Here is a 20,424-nt window from a genome sequence, read left to right on the forward strand (position 1 = left end):
CATCACAAAATAGACCCAAATATTTCCGATTCCTCAAAAAGTTCTGATTGTTTTAGTCCTGATTCCAATTAATCATCTCAACTCTGATATATAGTTATCCACATTCAGTACTGTATTCATCAGTTCGGCTAGACCAGCAACTACCTCAAGTCAGGATTGAAACTCAATCGCTCAGCCGACAATCAGTGCTTCTCACTGTTACGCTGTTTGGCTGCTGAGATGGATCTGCGAAAACACAATGATTAAACATTATCCAAACGACCTAAGCTCCGTTTGCTTACACAAAGAGCATTGTTTTTTTGCTAGCGGCAGTTTTTTCGTTCCTCAATATGATCAACCCAAGGTGTGTGTGTATCAAAGGCAGGAGATAAGCAAGGTCATACATAATAGGAAATGAAATTTTTTTTTTTTAATTAAAATTAAATTAAAACTATTTTATATAATTATTATATAAATAAACCCTTAAAAACACCATTAAATACAATAAACAAATTAACATAATAATACTTTCACCAACAACAGATATTAATCTTGTGAAATGCAGTTAATGTTCTTAAAAAAAATGTTATAAATAAATTGGATATAAATTTTGTTCTGCCACCATCGATAACAAAGTCGTATTCCTGTTTGATTGTATGTTTACAAGGTGCACTGTTTCACAAATTAGTTTTTATACTAAAAACGGATACTTTCAATCTAGCATGATTTCTATGCATACTATTTATTCAAAGGAAATCTGCGTTCAAGACTCATTTGCATATTACATTAAAGAAAATTTATTTTAATAATTATCTCAATGTTATTGTTTATTGTAATAGAATTGTTTTAATTGTTCGAAATATTATTTAACGTTGATTTATTTCATTTATTTTCGAGGTTATTTGGATTCTTTGGACTACTGTTCTCATCTCGAGTGTCATTTTCACAACGTTTCAGCCGATGTAATCTCTGACCTTCTTCGGGTCTATCTTGTAGCATGCTCTTGTTCTGTCAGCCATGACTGGATAAGTAATTGGCAATTGTATTTTTCGGTCATCCACACTGAGAATTGAACCTTCAAGTTTCAGGAGAATATCACTTTTTACAACTGATTTTTTTTCCAAGTACTTTAATCACTGTGCCACAAGTCCTTGTGGACAGTTCTAGTACATATTATGGGAACCTTAAACCTATTTTATTTCTAGTTATAAATAACACTATTATTAATTATTATTATCATATATATATATATATATATATATATATATATATATAATTGCAAATTACTTAGGACCTCTATCCAGTCATGACTGACGGAACAAGAGCAAACTACTTCTGTGAAGTAAATGAAAGGTTCAGTTCGAAATTCCATCCAAATTCCCGAGTTTGACAAAAACATTCCTGAATTTGACAAGATACACCTGAAGAAAGGATACATCAACCGAAACCTTGTGAAAATGATGCTCAAGATGAGAACAGTAGTTTAAAGAATCCAAATAAATGAATCACTAATCCTCATCTCAAAAATTTAGAAACAATTTATTTTTTATTATTAGCCAAAACCAGTTGCCTTTAAAAACGGAAGTAATTTTATGTATTTAAGCTGTGAGAGTTATTTCCCTTTTATCCTATGAGAGTTATTTTCTGTTTAATTTCAATAGATAAAAATGGATGTGTTTTATGCTTTCATAAGTAAACATGTGGTCCACTTTTAGAACCATCGTAAGAAGTTAAGACATTTGGTGTACGTTTAATAGTATGTGACTAAACCCTGCGCCCAATAATATGTTTCAATCGGGTATATACAGCTAGTTTGTGTGTGTGTGTGTGTGTGTGTATATTTTTCCTTAAAATCTCTGGCCTTGATGGAGTGGAAACTAAAACTTGCTGCTATGGTTTCAAATGATCTGAAATAACAGCAAGGGGAGACTTGATTCCAAATATTTCTCATATGTTATTATCTCCCCTCTTTTGGAAATAGGGTACGATTATGACTATCTCCAGCATCAAATAATCTTTATACACTGTGAAAATTACTTGTATGAAAACCAAAGAGGAAAGATATAACATATGAGAAATATTTGGAATCAAGTCTCCCCTTGCTGTTATTTCAGATCATTTGAAACCATAGCAACAAGTTTTAGTCTCCCCTCCCTCAAGGTCAGAGGTTTTGGGGAAATATCAGATATTCTAATTGTAATTCATATGCAAAACTAGGAAAACAAATGACTTATGGATGTAAAAGAAAATGGCCAAAATAGGCTCTGTATAATGGTGATCCCCTTAATGTTCAACCTTAAGGGTAAATGTCACATAGCCCACTATACAATTCAGGTCATTACCTTTCGAGCAAATCTTCGTTTGTTAAATTCTGATCAGTAGTCGCTGAGATTAAGAACTTATAAAATTGCCTATAAAGGTAGTATATCTATGGATATGTCTATATTGGTAGCCAAATTAAATATTGAAATGCTCATATCTTTTGTTCTATGAGACGAAACTACATGAAAATTTGCAGGTTTTTTGAAGATTATATGACTTTTCTATGGTTAAAATTTTATGATAATTGTAAAAAAGAACCTATATTTTCAAACCAATATAATATGCTAAAATTTGCCTACATTTGTGTGTGTATATATATATATATATATATATATATATATATAGTGTCCTGCAGGCCAGCTTCAGTTTCGTTGTTTCGGTTGTCTCTTTTGTGGCCTTGCCAGGCGACTAATATATATAAAGAAAAAAAAACAGTATAAAAGGTAACATTATTTTGTGTTGTCTAGGTTTTTAATATTGTAATATTTTATGTGGATTTATCTTTGTTAATGTTTGTGTGTGTGTGTATATATATATATATATAAATTTTTTATATATTCTTGTATTTTTATATTGTCTATCTATTTTATTTTTACTTATGTGCTATTATGCAACCACATGACTTTTTCAATTTACTTTTTTTTTTTTGAGAAATTCGTTTTTCTACATTTCATTGAGAACTTTCTTCAAAGCACCATTGTCTGATGAAAGCTTCAGTTATTCATAACTAATTGACTGAAACATTGTCGTGATTGTGTAGTGATATTAAAATGTATACGGAAACATATACATAAATGTGTGTGTGTACATGTATGTGTAGATTTATTTGTGTATATATGCATTATGTTTATATATATATATATATATATATATATATATATATATATATATATTAAAATAATCGCTTCTATATATTCCTTTTGTCAAGCAATAAATTCTTAAATCGAATATATGTGTCTATATGTTGTTTTTTCAGAATTTAAAATTTAACCACGAAACTTATATATTGCTCTATTCTTAAATATTGAACTTTTCCTTTTTGGCTAGGATCTCCTTGAAAGTATTACTTCAAGTAATATCTATCAGGATTTTTCATCTGAATTCTATCAGTGTCTTATCTCGCCTATATATATATACTTTTAAAAATATTTTGTACATGCGATTGTTTAGATGCTTTTCTGTAGATCGACATAAGAAATCTAAATAAATAAAATGGGGAGGAGATAAAGTATTTAATGGTGGCCTGGTTTTATTCTTGCTATATTAATAGGGAAATACTTGCTGAGCTGCCCCCTTTCCTCTCCAAACTCAATATTAATAAGTGCCTTACTTAATCTCTTTTTCATGATAGCTCAAAAATTCTGGTGAAAGAACTAGCCCTCAAAATTATTATCCCATCAGTCCCTTTCTGCTTTTTGTTCCAAAATTCATCTTTGAATCAATCTAGCAATAATTCACCATCTTGTTGATGCGAAACTTATTTTTAATAACCTTACCTTACCCTGATCAGGAGGTATTCGGCCTTGTGCCGGGGTCTCTCACAGACTAGCGGAGGGAAGGGGACGCCTGACTTTTCTTTTGACAGTAGTACTGTCACCGCCATTCTATACCGCTCCTAGTATTCCCAAATGGTCACCCATTTAGTATTAGCCAGATTTATCATTGCTTAACTTTGGTGATCTGGCAGGAACCGGTGTGTCAGCATGATTATTATCAAAGACATTACTATGGCCCAAAAATACCTGTAGCAGCACTACGATTGGTTTGTTTAACACTTAATGTTGTAGTATGTGAATGAATTGCATATGTTTCGATGCGTTGTACAATTTGTACATCGTACTTGAGTGATCGACTCTGTCAGTTTTTGAATCGAACAAAACCCAGTTCTTATGTCAAAATAAGTAAGACAAAAAAATGTAAGGCATAAAAAGAAAAAGTTATAAAAAAAAATTCCAAAAATGATGAATCCTAAAAATGGAAGATAATAATCCCAAATGGAAAGCAATTTCTTGATGCAGACAAATGGCATCCAATGAAAAGAACAAAAAGTAAAAAGTGTGTGAAAAGTGAATGGAGGCAGAAAATATATTCGAGAACACGCATCTTCATTGGAATATTCAGATGCATGGAGAGATTTGAAGTTGTAATTTGCTTCAAACTATGAATGAAATAGCACTTTGTGTTCAAATAATTGCCTACAGACAATCGTTTGCAATAGATATTGCATTTCTGGGCATGAAATTAATTACTCCTAAACTAATTAACCGATCATTATGAATTTTGGAACATAGCTACGAAGTGTAATGGTGGTTAATGTAAGACATGGCTAGTTTAATTTTTTTCATGGAAATTGCTCTAGACAAGGCATGAAGTCACTTGATATAAGGAGCTTTGCTCCTCTTAATAATCTGGAGCTTTTCTTATCTTGATACGTTTTGCTTTGTTAAAAATTTACTCTTTGATAACAATTATATATATATATATATATGTATATTCAAGGTGAAAAACTCGCCAGTGATGAGTATTACATGGATAAAATCCAACCCAAAAAACAGCAATTCTTCCCACTTTGTCAGAAACATTGCTCATGAAATGGGAGGACTAATAATATTCAAATTCATTCCTACCATTTCCTTCGATACTTTCCTTGGCCTTTCTCTATAAACTGGTCCTGCTATTTCAACTGTTCTACACCTATCAACCCAAACACTCCTATCTATTCTTTGTGTTGGACAAAACCTATGAAGTCTCCTGTTCTGCACACATCTCCCTATAACTGTCCAGATTTAATTTAAGAGAAATGCAATTAGGAATTACACAACCCTTGCTTTACTATAAACTATTTCTGGTGCAGACACTCTTCCATATTCTGAGACTGAAGTCTAAGAACATGAAAGATTTCAATATATTGAAATCTAATCTACATAAATGACTACTTATTTCTGGCTCCAAAAATGATCGATATATTTTAATGAGGTCTAATCATTCAAGTATTTTCTGCTTCCATTAACCAAAATGTATTTTGATCTTTTTATCATTCGATGAATTCCCATTTTGGATTATCTTTCATTTCAGATTTCCAATTTCATATAAGTTTCTAACTTTGCTAGTAGACCTAACGATATTTACGTGATTTCATTTGCACATGGTCCATATTCGCGAACGCTTTTCATCGTATAATTAAAAGGGTATGATTACAGAAAATTGGAAGGTTTCATTTATATGCAGGGATGATAGGAACTGACCAATGATGTAGGGGGTTACTATCAGGGACATAAGCTACAGGAGTACTATGTGGGGAGTTGGGCAGCAAGATGTCGGTTCACGTTACACTTGAACTTCTGCATGTCAGTACAGTTGGGAAAGCAGGGACCCGGAAGGGAGTTCCAAAGTCTAGCGGTTCTGGGGAAGAAACTACTGGAGTAGAAGGCTCTCTTACATCTAGAGATCTCTACTGTGAAGGGGTGGGATTTAGCTGCTTGTTTGGCGGGGGTATTTACAACGAGGGGATACAAGTGCTTGCAGTTCGTCGGAGCATTCACCGTTAAAGTACTTATAGAACAGGCAGAGGGATGCAACATTTCGTCGATGGGACAGAAGCTGAAGCTTAGATGACAGTTCAGGACCTATCAGGTTGGCGACTCTCTTTTGAACCTTGTCTAGGAGCGAGAGACTAGTAGCAGATGCACCAGCCCAAATATGACAACAAAAATCCATACATGGGAAAATGGTGGCCTTATAGAGATACAGGATACTTAAGGCGTTAATAGCTTTCTTCGCAGCGATTCTGGCAATGCTCTCAATGTAATTGTTCCAACTCGTGTTTCTTGTGAACGTTAGGCCGAGGAGTTTAAAAGAAGTACTTTCAGATAAAAAGTCTTTGGCCATTGCTATTGGTGGTTGAGAAGGTTTCTTGTAATTATTGAAGGAAACAAGTTTAGTCTTGCCAGCATTGAATGTAACCATCCATTTTTGTCTCCATTCCACTACAGTTTAGAGATCATTCTCTAGTGTTTCTGCCATTTCCTTACATATGTGGTCATTTATTTTCCTGTCATGTCTGTTATAGAGTGTGATGTCATCAGCAAATATACCCATCTCAGAGACAATTTTGTCGGGGAGGTCATTTATGGATATTAGGAATAATAGAGGTCCAAGGATAGACTCCTGAGGTACTCCCGCATTTATATAATATTGTTTAGATGTACAACCGTCGAGGACAACCTGGATTTATCTAAGAAGGATTTAATTATGTTAAGTATTCTACCAGTGATACCGTATGATCTGATTTCATGCCATATCCTATCAAAAGCCTTAGATATATCTAGGGCTACCACTCTACCCTCCCTGCTTTGCCCAATGAATGCTATATACGTTCAGAGATTACAGTTAGGATGTCTGCTGTGGAACGGGCTTGCCTGAATCCATATTGTTGATAGGTCAGGAGTTTAGCTGCTGTAAGGTGATGGACTAGAGCTTAGTTAATTATAGACTCAAATATTTTGGCAAAAAGTGGGAGGAGGCTAATGGAGTGATAATTTACTGGGTTAGTTCTTTCACCAGAATTCTTGAAAACTAGTACCACAGAAGCAGTTTTCCAGCAGACAGGAAAGCAAGATTCATTAAGGCATTTGTTGTAAAGTTTAGAGAGAACTGGAGCTACTTCGGTGGAGTACTTTTTTAATAGCACAGCTGGGATGAGATCAGAACCACATGCTTTTGAAGTGTCAAGGTTATATGATAGCATGCACCTGAGAACGCGTGATTTTCAGATCGTCTAGTGTGGCGTCTGTCTGCAAAGGAAAGTCAAGGAGAAGGTGGTTAGTAGGGTCCAGTGTGGAGTTTGTGGCAAACCGACTGGCAAGCATCTTAGCCTTTTCGGTTGCTGATCAAACAACCTCATGATTGTTGGTTAGTGGGGGAATTGTTGATTGCTCATTATTTACTACACTGTTGTAGATTTTTCAAAAGTCATGGATTCCTAATTTCTGTGCTTCGATGCGTTTTTGGGTGGTTTCAGTAAATTCTCTCTTAGCTGTTACTATTTCTTTCTTACAGTTACTTCTGGCTTCTATATACTTCTGTCTGTTTGAGCTGGACTTATGTTGATTAAATCTGTGGTACGCATGCTGCCTTTGCACAATGGCAACTGCACAAGTAGAAGTAAACCATTGGAGAGAGTGGGACTTGCTATAAAATTTCCGCATGGGAACATGTGCTTCAATTGCCGTTTTGAACAATTCGGTGGTCTCATTTGTGCACTGTTCAGCAGGAAGTGAAAAAATATTTCACCATGGGGCATCTCTGATGAGATCCCTGATGGCTTCCCAGTCAGCCTTTTTATAATATCTCGTTGTTTTGAGCCATGGCTCTTCAGTTTTGGCTTTAGAGTTTAGGGCGATTTCAACCATTATCACTGCATGATCAGTGTTCTCAAGTGAGCTGTGGACATTCGTTACATAATCATTGGGAACTATGGTCAGAAACAGATCTAGAAGTGATGCGTGTTGTTCTTGCTGGTCTGGGAAACGTGTTGTAAATGCAACCATCTGTGATAGGGAATGAGATATAGAGAATTTGTGTGTTGTGGTACCAGCTACATCTGTGTAAGTAGAAAATCCAAGCCAGTTTTTGTAGTGGACATTGAAGTCACCAAATACATGCACTTGTGCGCTAGTGTCGAGGGAAAGTGCTGTATCTATGCTGTCAGAGACTTTGTCTATTAGGATACAGTCCTGGGTCCAGGGAGAGCGGTAGAGAAAATAAAAGTAGCTAATGTTATGTTGTATGTTTAGTCTAAAGCATATAAAGGCTTGATCGTCCGATTCTAGTTTAGTTTCTCTAGTCAAAGGGAGGGTGTTTCGAATGCGTCTGTGTTGATGCAATTTTTTGTTAATTATCTTCTGTGTTATTTCTTCTGGGCCTTTTAAGATCACACTAACGATGATGCTTCTGATTTTTGTCGGATACAACATAGCCTTTACTACAACATTAGTGATGTTAGATTCTCGAAACAGACTTCTGCAGAGTGCTCATAACAACTTGTTAATTATTACAACATTAATAGCTAGAAATTAAAGGACATCTTAAACCATTTAACACAGAACATTTTACAAGTTGGAACAAAAGAAGCAGGAAATAAACCATTCAGTTACGAAGAACAAATGTCATAATAGTATTTATAGAAAAGACCGAGACTAGCAACATCATGTTTGTGAGAGAGCGGTTACAGAGGAGGAGGAAGTTATTGAGATTAAGTGATATAGAAGAAGTCCAACATAAACAAATTCCTGATGAACCGCCCCCCCCCTAGGTAAGACACTTTATCAAATCTCTAATAGTAAGGATTACTATGATACTATCCCATTGATTACTGTATACACAATAACCCTTATCCCCGAGTGGCTTCCGGGCCTTGATAAGTGGTGACTACCATGTAAAAAAAAAAAAAATCACAAAGCTCCCGATCTTCAGGTCCTAGTAACTTTGCTGACACAATCGCATCAATTTGTTGAACTATTCTGATCTCACTGCATTATGATCATGTGGCACTGTTTTTTTTGTTTTTTTTTAAATTCAATAATATAAAGATTTATCAATTTCATGTTCTGATCACCCGAAGTTGTTTACATTTTAAGAACATTTTGGATTACATGTGTATGTAAGGAATAGGTCTGGTTTTCCGTATTTACAGAAAACTACATTGTACTAATTTTAACATGACATGTAAGTAGGTAATAATGTTTTCACCTGAAATGAGCAGGTTCAATAGATCTCTAATCAACAAAAGCATCCTATGATCTTATTTCGACACTACACTTAAGTAGGTAATGATATTTTTCATCTGAAAAGTGTTGGAATTTGTACTAATTTCAACATGGCATGTAAGTAATGTTTTCACCTGAAATGCGTAGACATAAAAGATCCCTAATCAACAAACACACCCTATGATTTTACTTATTTCGACATGCCACTTAAGTAGGTAATGTTTTCACTTGAAATGCGTTGGAATTTGTACTAATTTCAACATGTCATGTAAGTAATAATGGTAATAAAAATTTTTTGCGAGAGAATGGTTTTAATGATTTTTATCTGATAAAAAGTGACTATAAAGTGATGTAATTTGTTTCTTATTAATTAATGTTTGCAATGATGATGGTTTTTGTGACACTGGATGGACAGACAAGTAAATTAATATTTAGATAATATATATCACCTATATAATAAAATTATTGCAGAAATTCCCCTCTGGACGCATGTATCATAAGTTTGCAACAACAGATGCCACATACAAATCTAATACGTCTAAGCTATTAGCAACTATCTTATGTAACTTCCAAACACCATTTTAAACACATTAGGTCGTTATAAAAAAATACTGCATTGCATCCTAGGAGCAATACCATCACAATCGCAACATCTTTAGAGGAAGGAGTTCCTATTTTTCCTCATAAGTATTTAGTCCTCCCACACCCATCAGTCAACCCCGGAGGGAAATGTATATTTTCCACAAATATTGCGATTACACCGATCGTAACTGGATAATAGACATAACATAATCTTCTGATTTCCAATTCCTAAATAATAATGGCTTCCTTGGCATATTCCACCAATTCTGATTGGCTGAGAACTGACATTCTCATATTCCGGAATGAAAATATTTCCTACATAAACGAACACTTCAGAAAGTTTACAAAATGGCGTCGCTCTCTACAGGAGACAATAGTGCTTAAAAACAAATAGCTGCCAGTGTCTACAATTGTCCAGGGATGGCAGTGGCCACCAACAACAACTGTAGTTTAATTTTTTTAGGGGTGGGGGCTTCCACTGGGAAATGCCGGTTAACAGGTCCTGCTAGTATATATATATATATATATATATATATATATATGATATGGAATTATTGACAAAATAAATAAGATACAAGGTAAAAAAAAATAACTAAATCTTCGATGAGAAAGGCTTAAAACTGAGTTTATTTTAAAAAAAAAGAAAAAATAGCTGAAGCTAAGAGAATCACTAAAAGAAAAACATAAGCTGATAAAATAGAATTAAATTTTTATTGTATGAAATGGATTTTGTGTATTTTCTTAAACTGAACAAAGTGTTCTTTGTAGAAATGTTCGGCATCATCACGAGTTAAGCATCGTTGAACCTGGTCAGTACTAAAATGGGTAACCATTAAGGAATGGCAGGTGCTGTATGTGCCCTCCATTTATCTTGGCATTGTTTCCAGTCATCCTGAACTTCTTGCCACTGAAATCAAGCAGTGCCAATTCAGAAGAGAAAGAGCTGGCGATTGTGCAACACTTGTTTCACAATTCAGTGCTTGTCATTCATCTTCCCTCCAGGATAATCAGATGGTCCTCATCGTTCCTACGGACAAACATCTTAGATAGAAATATTTACATATTTTAGTCTATACGATAATATCCGCTTACTATTTGGTGCTAATAGTGTTCATTTACGCTAATATAGTTTTGGGTAGACATAACCAATTCTCAAAGTTATAAAATAAATGGTGACCAGCTTTCAATCTGCTAATAATAAAAAAAATTTTAATTAAAAAGAAAGAAATAAAACTATAAAGTGTGTATTTTAATTTATTTCAACAGAATGTATTTTTAAAGTTACATGTGCACTATACTGCAGCAATGCTATTTAAAGCTTGATGACGAAAGCTTTTAAAAAGATCAGTGATCTCAGCAATAACAAATGCAGGTTCTGCCATACAGAAGTAGATAATGTAAGCCATCTGATATCCAATTGTAAAGTTCTGATGGGGGACGGCTACTATACGTGCGACGCAATGGAGTGTATAAATATCTCCACTGGACGATCTGTAAAGTTGAATGTCGAATCTAGCAGAAAGTCTTGGGAACAAAAAAACAGTTTAAAATAAGTCATACACCATCCACTATGACTATCCCAAAATGGCTTCCGGGCCTTGATAAGTGGTGACCACCGTGTAAAAAAAAAACAAAACAAAAAAAAACAAAAAAAACTGAGCTATTAAACCTGAGATGATGATATGGGTCAAGAAGGAGAAAGAAGCAACCATAGTAGAAGTTTGCATCTCCAATGATGCTGGGTTAAATAGAGCTGAAATGGAAAATATAATGAAATACCAAAGTCTTATGTGTGACATGAAAAGAAACTGGAATCTTGGGAAGATTTCCATCATTCCAGGAACAACTGGATTCATGAAAAAGAATTTCAAAAACTACCTGACAAATATACCCGATGAATCAAGTGCAAAAGAGATTCAAACAATTGTGCACTTAAAAGGACGGTTAGAATCTTAAAGATCTCTCGGTTGTAATATATATGAGAATGTCTGGCATCTGGTAGGATGCTCCATTCCCAGCTTGAACAAACTGATAAGAAAATTTAAAAAAAATTAAAAGTCTTATAATTTATAGTGCATGCTTCAATAACCTTATAATCTTGAATCTGCAAAACAAAAAAAAAAAAAAAGAAAAACAAACAAAATATTAAAATAGATTAAAAAAAAAAAAAAGACATAAAGCTATCTATGGAGTGTTTGAACGATTAGAATGTTCAGTAATAAGTTTGGAGAGCAGGATTCAATCCTTAGTGGAGTCATACCAAAGACTCAAAAAATAGTACTTGATGCCATTTTGCTTAACCACTCAGCTTTATTAGATGACAATCAATGGTAAGTGGAGTAATCCTGCAAAAGGAGTGGCACTCTCCCCTAAATCTTGGTATAGTAACTAATGAAAGGGAGCTTTCAGGTCATCCTTGACTATGATCAACCACTTTACTTTCATTCTTTTTATAAAGTTTTTAGAATTTTGCCAAAATCAATTCAATTTTATAAATTTAACTAACAAGACCACTTGTAGAAGATCCTTATTAATCACCATTCGCATTTGTTTTTTCTTTGTTTTTGTTTTGTTTTTTTTTTGTTTTTTTCAGCATTTTACTTACTTTGAAGAGATAGTTCATTCTTTGTATAATAAATGTGTTAATAAATTTATTTGGTTGATTTTTATTGGAGAAACAATTGCATGCCATTAATTGATATTTGTAATTCAATTTTACTCAATTTTTTTTTTTTATGTATTTTTTTTTAGGATAGCGAAAGGCAAAAACAGATGTGATAAGGAAATCTCTGATAGTCAAGAAAGAGCGTATTGGCGAGTGCACAAACCACCGGTAAGTAGCATGTATGATTCATTTAAAATGAAACCTCAAATGTCCATGCAACCAGTCTGCTACTTCATCGACGATGTCAGTTGTTAGTTCTTCAAGTGAGACATTGCAAATCTTGTTAAATAATAAACCGTTTATCAAAGCATTTCCATATGAATGAGTATTGACAATCCACTGTGAAAGATCCCATGATTTTTTTTATGGGAATTACTCCAGACAAGGTATGAAGCCACTTATTGTAAGGAGCTAATTATGTAAAAAAAAAAAAAAAAAGTTTAAAATAAAACAATAAGTGTTAGATGGATAGATTTTGACCCAGAAAACAGCAATTCTTGCCCCTTTGTCAGAAACCTCATTCATGCAATCTATAATATAAATCTCACCTGTCTGTTTAAATGTATGTATGTTTATATGTCTACCTAAAACTTGCGACAGAGGCGACGGATGTTCATGAGATTGGTATGGTTTTGAAGCTTGACCCTTCGGACGATAAATATAAAAAAAATTGGCTACAGACATTAATTCCTTCACCCTCAACTGGGACTGGGCGTTTTTCTACAAGGAAGGATCGCTTTTTTCACCAATATTTTCGCAAGTCTTTTCGAGTGACTTGTCTTAATTTAAATCTTTGCCACTTTCAGTTTGGCAATGGACACAACGGCAAAGACGTCACTTTTTTTTTTCACATTATTTTCCTCCTTCCTGGTACGGGTTCGAGCCTGCCTGCATACTACCACTTTTTTTTTTTTTGCTCAACGTACCCTAACCCTAACCTCCAAACACTCGGGCAACGCTAGCCACCCAGGCTAGTCTAAAGACTAAAGGACAAAAATTGGGAAACGAGAGTTGCAAGTCTGCCATAAGTTCATGGTCTATTTTCAACTCTCCTATTATTTTAAGGAGATCCATTTAAAAAATCATTCTGATAAAATTGATGATTGGATGCGTCTGTTTTTTTTTTGTTTGTGTTTTTCTGACAAATATTTAATACTAAAATAATTGGCAACAACAACATTATTTAATAAGCACTTATTTCTTATTCATCTCTTGCTTAACGTTGCTATTGATGCCGATGATGGAGTAGGGGAGATAGACACGCGTAACATAATTTTTTCTGTACAAAATGAAAATCTTTCAAAATTCCAAACTCTCTTGTCTTCTCTCATAGGATCAAATTATTACTCTTTTAAATTAATGCGATTTTGTTTATCACTCATATGTTAACATTTGAACTGTTTACTATTATCAATAGTATTCTAGAGTACTGCGCATATATATATATTTATTTACCAGTGGTGAAAAAAACGGACTAGAGTGCTCAATGTGTAGTCAGAGCAGTATATAGGAAATTTATTACCGTGAGTCCAGAATGAGTTTACAAATTGTTTCAGCTAGAGGAAAATCCTCAAAGAGGAAAAATCCAACTAACATCGTCAGAATTCATACGATTTTTCCATTCTTATTTGATTTTATAACTTAGTCCATCTATGAATTCTGACGATGCTAGTTGGATTTTTCCTCTTTGAGGATTTTCCTCTAGCTGAAACAATTTGTAAACTCATTCTGGACTCACAGTAATAAATTTCCTATATATATATATATATATATATATATATATATATATTTGAAATGAAAGGTGTGAATCGAAATCTTGGAATGACTTATTTGTGTCACTATTTTTTAAAGAGTTTATAATAAACTTGATGTTATTTATTCATAATTTTATATATATATATATATATATATATATATGTTTAGTGGTTATATTTAAATTCTGAAAAAACAACATATAGACACATATATTCGAATTAAGAATTTATTGTTTGACAAAAGGAATATATAGAAGAGGTTGTGTTGATTTCCTGAATTTGTGGATTTTCAATAAAGGCTCATATCATCAGAGGAAATGAAATGCAGTTGCCCCGTATACCTTTCGGAAAATCAATAAGGAACAACCACGCTTTTTTGTTATATGGGACTACTGCCTTCTCCTCTGGACCAATATTCTGCCTACCTGGAATTATAACCTCGGAGGACATTGTACTCCTTCCGATAATGGACTACCCAGGTTGTATCAAATTCCCTTTTCCTATAATTATTTCCATATAATTATCATTCACCACTTATAAAACTATTTTCAATATTTGTGCTGAAAAGCAAAATAAGTATCTATTCACAGCTGAACATTTTGCTAACCGCATTTCATTTCCTCTGATGATATGAGCCTTTATTGAAAATCCATGGATTAAGGAAATCAACATAACCCCTTCTATATATTCCTTTTGTCTAACAATAAATTCTTAATTCGAAAATATGTGTCTATATTTTGTTTTTTCAGAATTTAAATATAACCACTAAACTTATATATTGCTCTATGCTTAAATATTGAGCTTCTCCTTTTTGGCTAGGATTGCCCTGAAAGTATTACTTCAAGTAATATCTATCAGGATCTTTCATCTGATTTCTAATCAGTGTCTTATCTCGATTATATATATATATATATATATATATATATTCAATCGTTTTGTTGCTATTAACATTAATTAAAGTTATTTAATTATAAAATGAATTATAAAACTTTACTTCAAATATTTGCTGATTAATTTTCAAGGGAAGTAATTCAAACTAATCCTGCTAGAAATAAGAAATGAGCAAGAGTTCAGAAAGGGGAGAAAATAACTGATTGACCTCTTCCTCCCTCTCTCTCTTCAGCAACACTACAAAGAGAAACGAGAGAGGGCAACTGATTGCTCCCTCTCCTTAGCGACTGACACCACATTCTTTTTATTGTTTTTAAACTATAAAAAAAATTGTAATTAAAAAAAAAAAAAGAACAACACATATACCATCGTCCATGTGAATTAATTTCCTTTTTTTGCCCTTGCAGATTATTTGAAAGATAAATAAATCTGTCTAAAAAATATTAATATCTATTTTTATATGTGTTAATGTTTTACTGTTTATAACCTTTGCGTAAAATAAGCTTAAATATGATATTTTAATTTGTTTGAATTTTGTATATATTATTATAGAGTCGTGATTTCAAAAGTAAAAAAAAAAAAAAAAAATTGGGGTTTTATCAGCTGTAGCATTCAAATTTGATAACGTTACCACTTTACTAACGTGGCATGCATATGAACTAATTAAAAATTAAAAATAAACTAAGATGAATGTACAAAATATGACAAATTTTTCAATTTTTACCCATTTTTGACCCCTTAAAAACTATTTTAAATGGCTAAAGACCTATAAAAGAACCATCCATAAAAAATTCCATCCTTCGAGGCCCCTAGCGACTGCGACTTTTAGTTTCGGAGGAGATAGAGTTTGAAAATATGAAGACAGACAGACAGACATGACCTTTTATATATATTAGGTGTATAAATGGGAAAAGTTTTGTTTTGAGTATACAGTAAACTTCTAAATGAAATGTTCAATAGTTAATATTTTAAGCATTTCAAGTAGCGAACTTTATATAATATTAAAAATCTGCTTGCTTCTTTGCATATTGAATGCATTAGTTGAATGGAAGAAAGTGAATAAAGTGAGAAATGGTGGGAGAAGGAGAATAGAGGAAGAGGAAATGGTGGTAATAGAGGGACTAGTAGTAAAGATGTAAATAATGGGTCAACCGGTAAGCAATAATTTGTCTAGGTGAGTCGCCATGGCAACAAGTGTTTTGATTGGATAACATAAATACAGTTACTCAGCAGCGATGTAATAGTGTTCAAAATAGTAAAATACCAAGTTTGTATTTTGGTTTAACATTTCAACGAGAACAAGTACGTAAATTGATCGCTCACCCCAAGTTTTGCCCTTGCATAGTTATGCATTATCAAACGCAACTACAAGATTCAAATAAGCAGCCAATAAATTTTAAGGGCACCAAAGTTTTTTTTAGTTTTTCTCTGGCGAATGAAAAGAAAATGCTGCCATCATTACAGTTTCCTGTACAATGTCTCAGCCTCTTTTATCAGGAGAAATATACTTGCAAACTTGAGGAAAACCAGAAATAAGGGTCCAGTTTTTATATGCTTTAAAAGTCAGCATTCAATGTGAAATATCACACTTTTGGATCAGTTACTTATTGGGCAGGGGGCGGGGGTCTGCTATGACTAAATTCCGGTAAAAGGAAATGGAAAATCTTTTGTTTTTAGAAGATAAGAAAGAACTATGTCAACTCCTATTAATGTAGATAACAAAAGTGATTTTCATGTGAGCGCTTTTAGCAGTGGATTTTATGGTCTCTATCATCATGTTTCTAAATTTTTGAGATGCTGATTTGTTATTTGGATTCATTGGACTACTGTTCTCATCTTAAGTGTCATCTTCATAACATTTTGGTCGATGTAACCTCTGACCTTCTTCAGGTGTATTTTGTCAAACTCGGGAATGTTTCTATTGAACTTGGGAATTTGGATGGAATTTTAATCGGAACCGTTTATTTACTTTGTGAGGGTAGCATGTTCTTGTTCCGTCAGCCTTGACTGGATAGAAGTCCTAAGTAACTCGCAATCATACTTTTTGGTCACACACACTTAGAATTAAACCTTCAACCTTCAGGTGAACATCACTTTTACAATTGATTTTTCCAAGTACCTTAACTACTGCGCCATGGGTCCTTTATCTTTTTATGAATTTAAATAACAACTCAAGACGAGAACATTTATCTTTTTCATGAATTTAAATAAAAACTCAAGATGAGAACATTTATCTTTTTATGAATTTAAATAAAAACTCAAGATGAGAACATTTATCTTTTTATGAATTTAAATAAAAACTCAAGATGAGAACATTTATCTTTTTATGAATTTAAATAAAAACTCAAGATGAGAACATTTATCTTTTTATGAATTTAAATAAAAACTCAAGATGAGAACATTTATCTTTTTATGAATTTAAATAAAAACTCAAGATGAGAACATTTATCTTTTTATGAATTTAAATAAAAACTTAAGAAACATTAGTTTGAAGAATCTAAATAATACTAAAAAATATCTAATCTTTCTTTGTTAAAATATGGCTACATTCACAGCAGGCAAAGATATTAGTAATAAGTTTATGTTGACCAACAAAAATGACAACTCGAATACAGAGGAAAAGGAAATAATTGTAACATGTAATGACAACTCATAAAATATTAATTAAATAATAATACAATATTAATTAAATAATAGTACAATATTAATTAAATAATAATACAATATCAATTAAATAATAATGAAATATTAATAAAATTATAATAAAATATTAATCAAATAATAATAAAATATTAATAAAATAATAATAAAATATTAAAATATTAATTCAATAACAATAAAATATTAATCAAATAATAAAATATTAATCAAATAATAATAAAATATTAATCAAATAATAAAATATTAATCAAATAATAATAAAATATTAATCAAATAATAATAAAATATTAATAAAATAATAATAAAATATTAATTCAATAACAATAAAATATTAATAAAATAATAAAATATTAATCAAATAATAAAATATTAATCAAATAATAATAAAATATTACTCAAATAATAAAATATTAATCAAATAATAATAAAATATTAATCAAATAATAAAATATTAATAAAATAATAATAAAATATTAATCAATTAATAATAAAATATTAATAAAATAATAATAAAATATTAATTCAATAACATTAAAATATTAATCAAATAAAATATTAATCAATTAATAATAAAATATTAATCAAATAATAATAAAATATTAATCAAATTATAATAAAATATAATTAAATAATAATAAAATATTAATCAAATAATAAAATATTAATCAAATAATAAAATATTAATCAAATAATAATAAAATATTAATCAAATAATAAAATATTAATCAAATAATAATAAAATATTAATCAAATAATAAAATATTAATCAAATAATAAAATATTAATCAAATAATGATAAAATATTAATTCAATAACAATAAAATATTAATCAAATAATAAAATATTAATCAAATAATTAAATATTAATCAAATAATTAAATATTAATCAAATAATTAAATATTAATCAAATAATTAAATATTAATCAAATAATGAAATATTAATCAAATAATAAAATATTAATCAAATAATAAAATATTAATCAAATAATAAAATATTAATCAAATAATAAAATATTAATTAAATAATAATAAAATATTAATCAAATAATAATAAAATATTAATCAAATAATAAAATATTAATCAAATAATAAAATATTAATAAAATAATAATAAATTATTAATAAAATAATAATAAAATATTAATTCAATAACAATAAAATATTAATCAAATAATAAAATATTATATAAATAATAAAATATTAATCAAATAATAAAATATTAATCAAATAATAATAAAATATTAATCAAATAATAATAAAATATTAATCAAATAATAATGAATATTAATCAAATAATAATAAATATTAATCAAATAATAATAAATATTAATCAAATAATAATAAAATATTAATCAAATAATTATACAATATTAATTCAAATAATAAAAAATATTAATTCAATAACAATAAAATATTAATCAAATAATAATAAAATATTAATCAAATAATAATAAAATATTAATCAAATAATAAAAAATTAATCAAATAATAATAAAATACTAATCAAATAATAAAATATTAATAAAAAAATAATAAAATATTAATCAAATAATAATAAATTATTAATAAAATAATAATAAAATATTAATCAAATAATAATAAATTATTAATAAAATAATAATAAAATAATAATTCAATAACAATATAATATTAATCAAATAATAAAATATTATATAAATAATAAAATATTAATCAAATAATAAAATATTAATCAAATAATAATAAAATATTAATCAAATAATAAAAAATTAATCAAATAATAATAAAATACTAATCAAATAATAAAATATTAATAAAATAATAATAAAATATTAATCAAATAATAATAAATTATTAATAAAATAATAATAAAATATTAATCTTATAATAATAAATTATTAATAAAATAATAATAAAATAATAATTCAATAACAATATAATATTAATCAAATAATAAAATATTATATAAATAATAAAATATTAATCAAATAATAAAATATTAATCAAATAATAATAAATATTAATCAAATAATAATAAAATAATTATCAAATAATAATAAATATTAATCAAATAATAATAAATATTAATCAAATTATAATAAAATATTAATCAAATAATAATAAAATATTAATCAAATAATAAAAAATTAATCAAATAATAATAAAATACTAATCAAATAATAAAATATTAATAAAATAATAATAAAATATTAATCAAATAATAATAAATTATTAATAAAATAATAATAAAATATTAATCAAATAATAATAAATTATTAATAAAATAATAATAAAATAATAATTCAATAACAATATAATATTAATCAAATAATAAAATATTATATAAATAATAAAATATTAATCAAATAATAAAATATTAATCAAATAATAATAAAATATTAATCAAATAATAAAAAATTAATCAAATAATAATAAAATACTAATCAAATAATAAAATATTAATAAAATAATAATAAAATATTAATCAAATAATAATAAATTATTAATAAAATAATAATAAAATATTAATCAAATAATAATAAATTATTAATAAAATAATAATAAAATAATAATTCAATAACAATATAATATTAATCAAATAATAAAATATTATATAAATAATAAAATATTAATCAAATAATAAAATATTAATCAAATAATAATAAATATTAATCAAATAATAATAAAATATTAATCAAATAATAATAAATATTAATCAAATAATAATAAAATATTAATCAAATCCAGCACCTAACAGCTGCTAAACTCCTGACTGACAAACAATATGGATTCAGGCAAGCCCGTTCAACAGCAGATATCTTA

The 20,424-nt window shown here is 29.3% G+C and overlaps 1 protein-coding gene across 1 annotated transcript in view; it reads left to right on the plus strand.

Annotated features, from left to right (window-relative positions):
- LOC145241291 (regulator of G-protein signaling 7-like) overlaps positions 1–20,424 on the plus strand; it is a gene marked incomplete in the record, with an annotated part of 531,541 nt that overhangs the window by 375,928 nt on the left and 135,189 nt on the right. The window contains 1 exon segment of the mRNA XM_080104037.1: positions 12,402–12,483. Coding sequence (XP_079960163.1) covers positions 12,402–12,483 — 82 coding nt within the window.

The sequence above is a fragment of the Euprymna scolopes genome, chromosome 20, assembly GCF_053919585.1.
Source record: "Euprymna scolopes isolate OS-2025 chromosome 20, ASM5391958v1, whole genome shotgun sequence".
NCBI lineage: Eukaryota > Metazoa > Mollusca > Cephalopoda > Sepiida > Sepiolidae > Euprymna > Euprymna scolopes.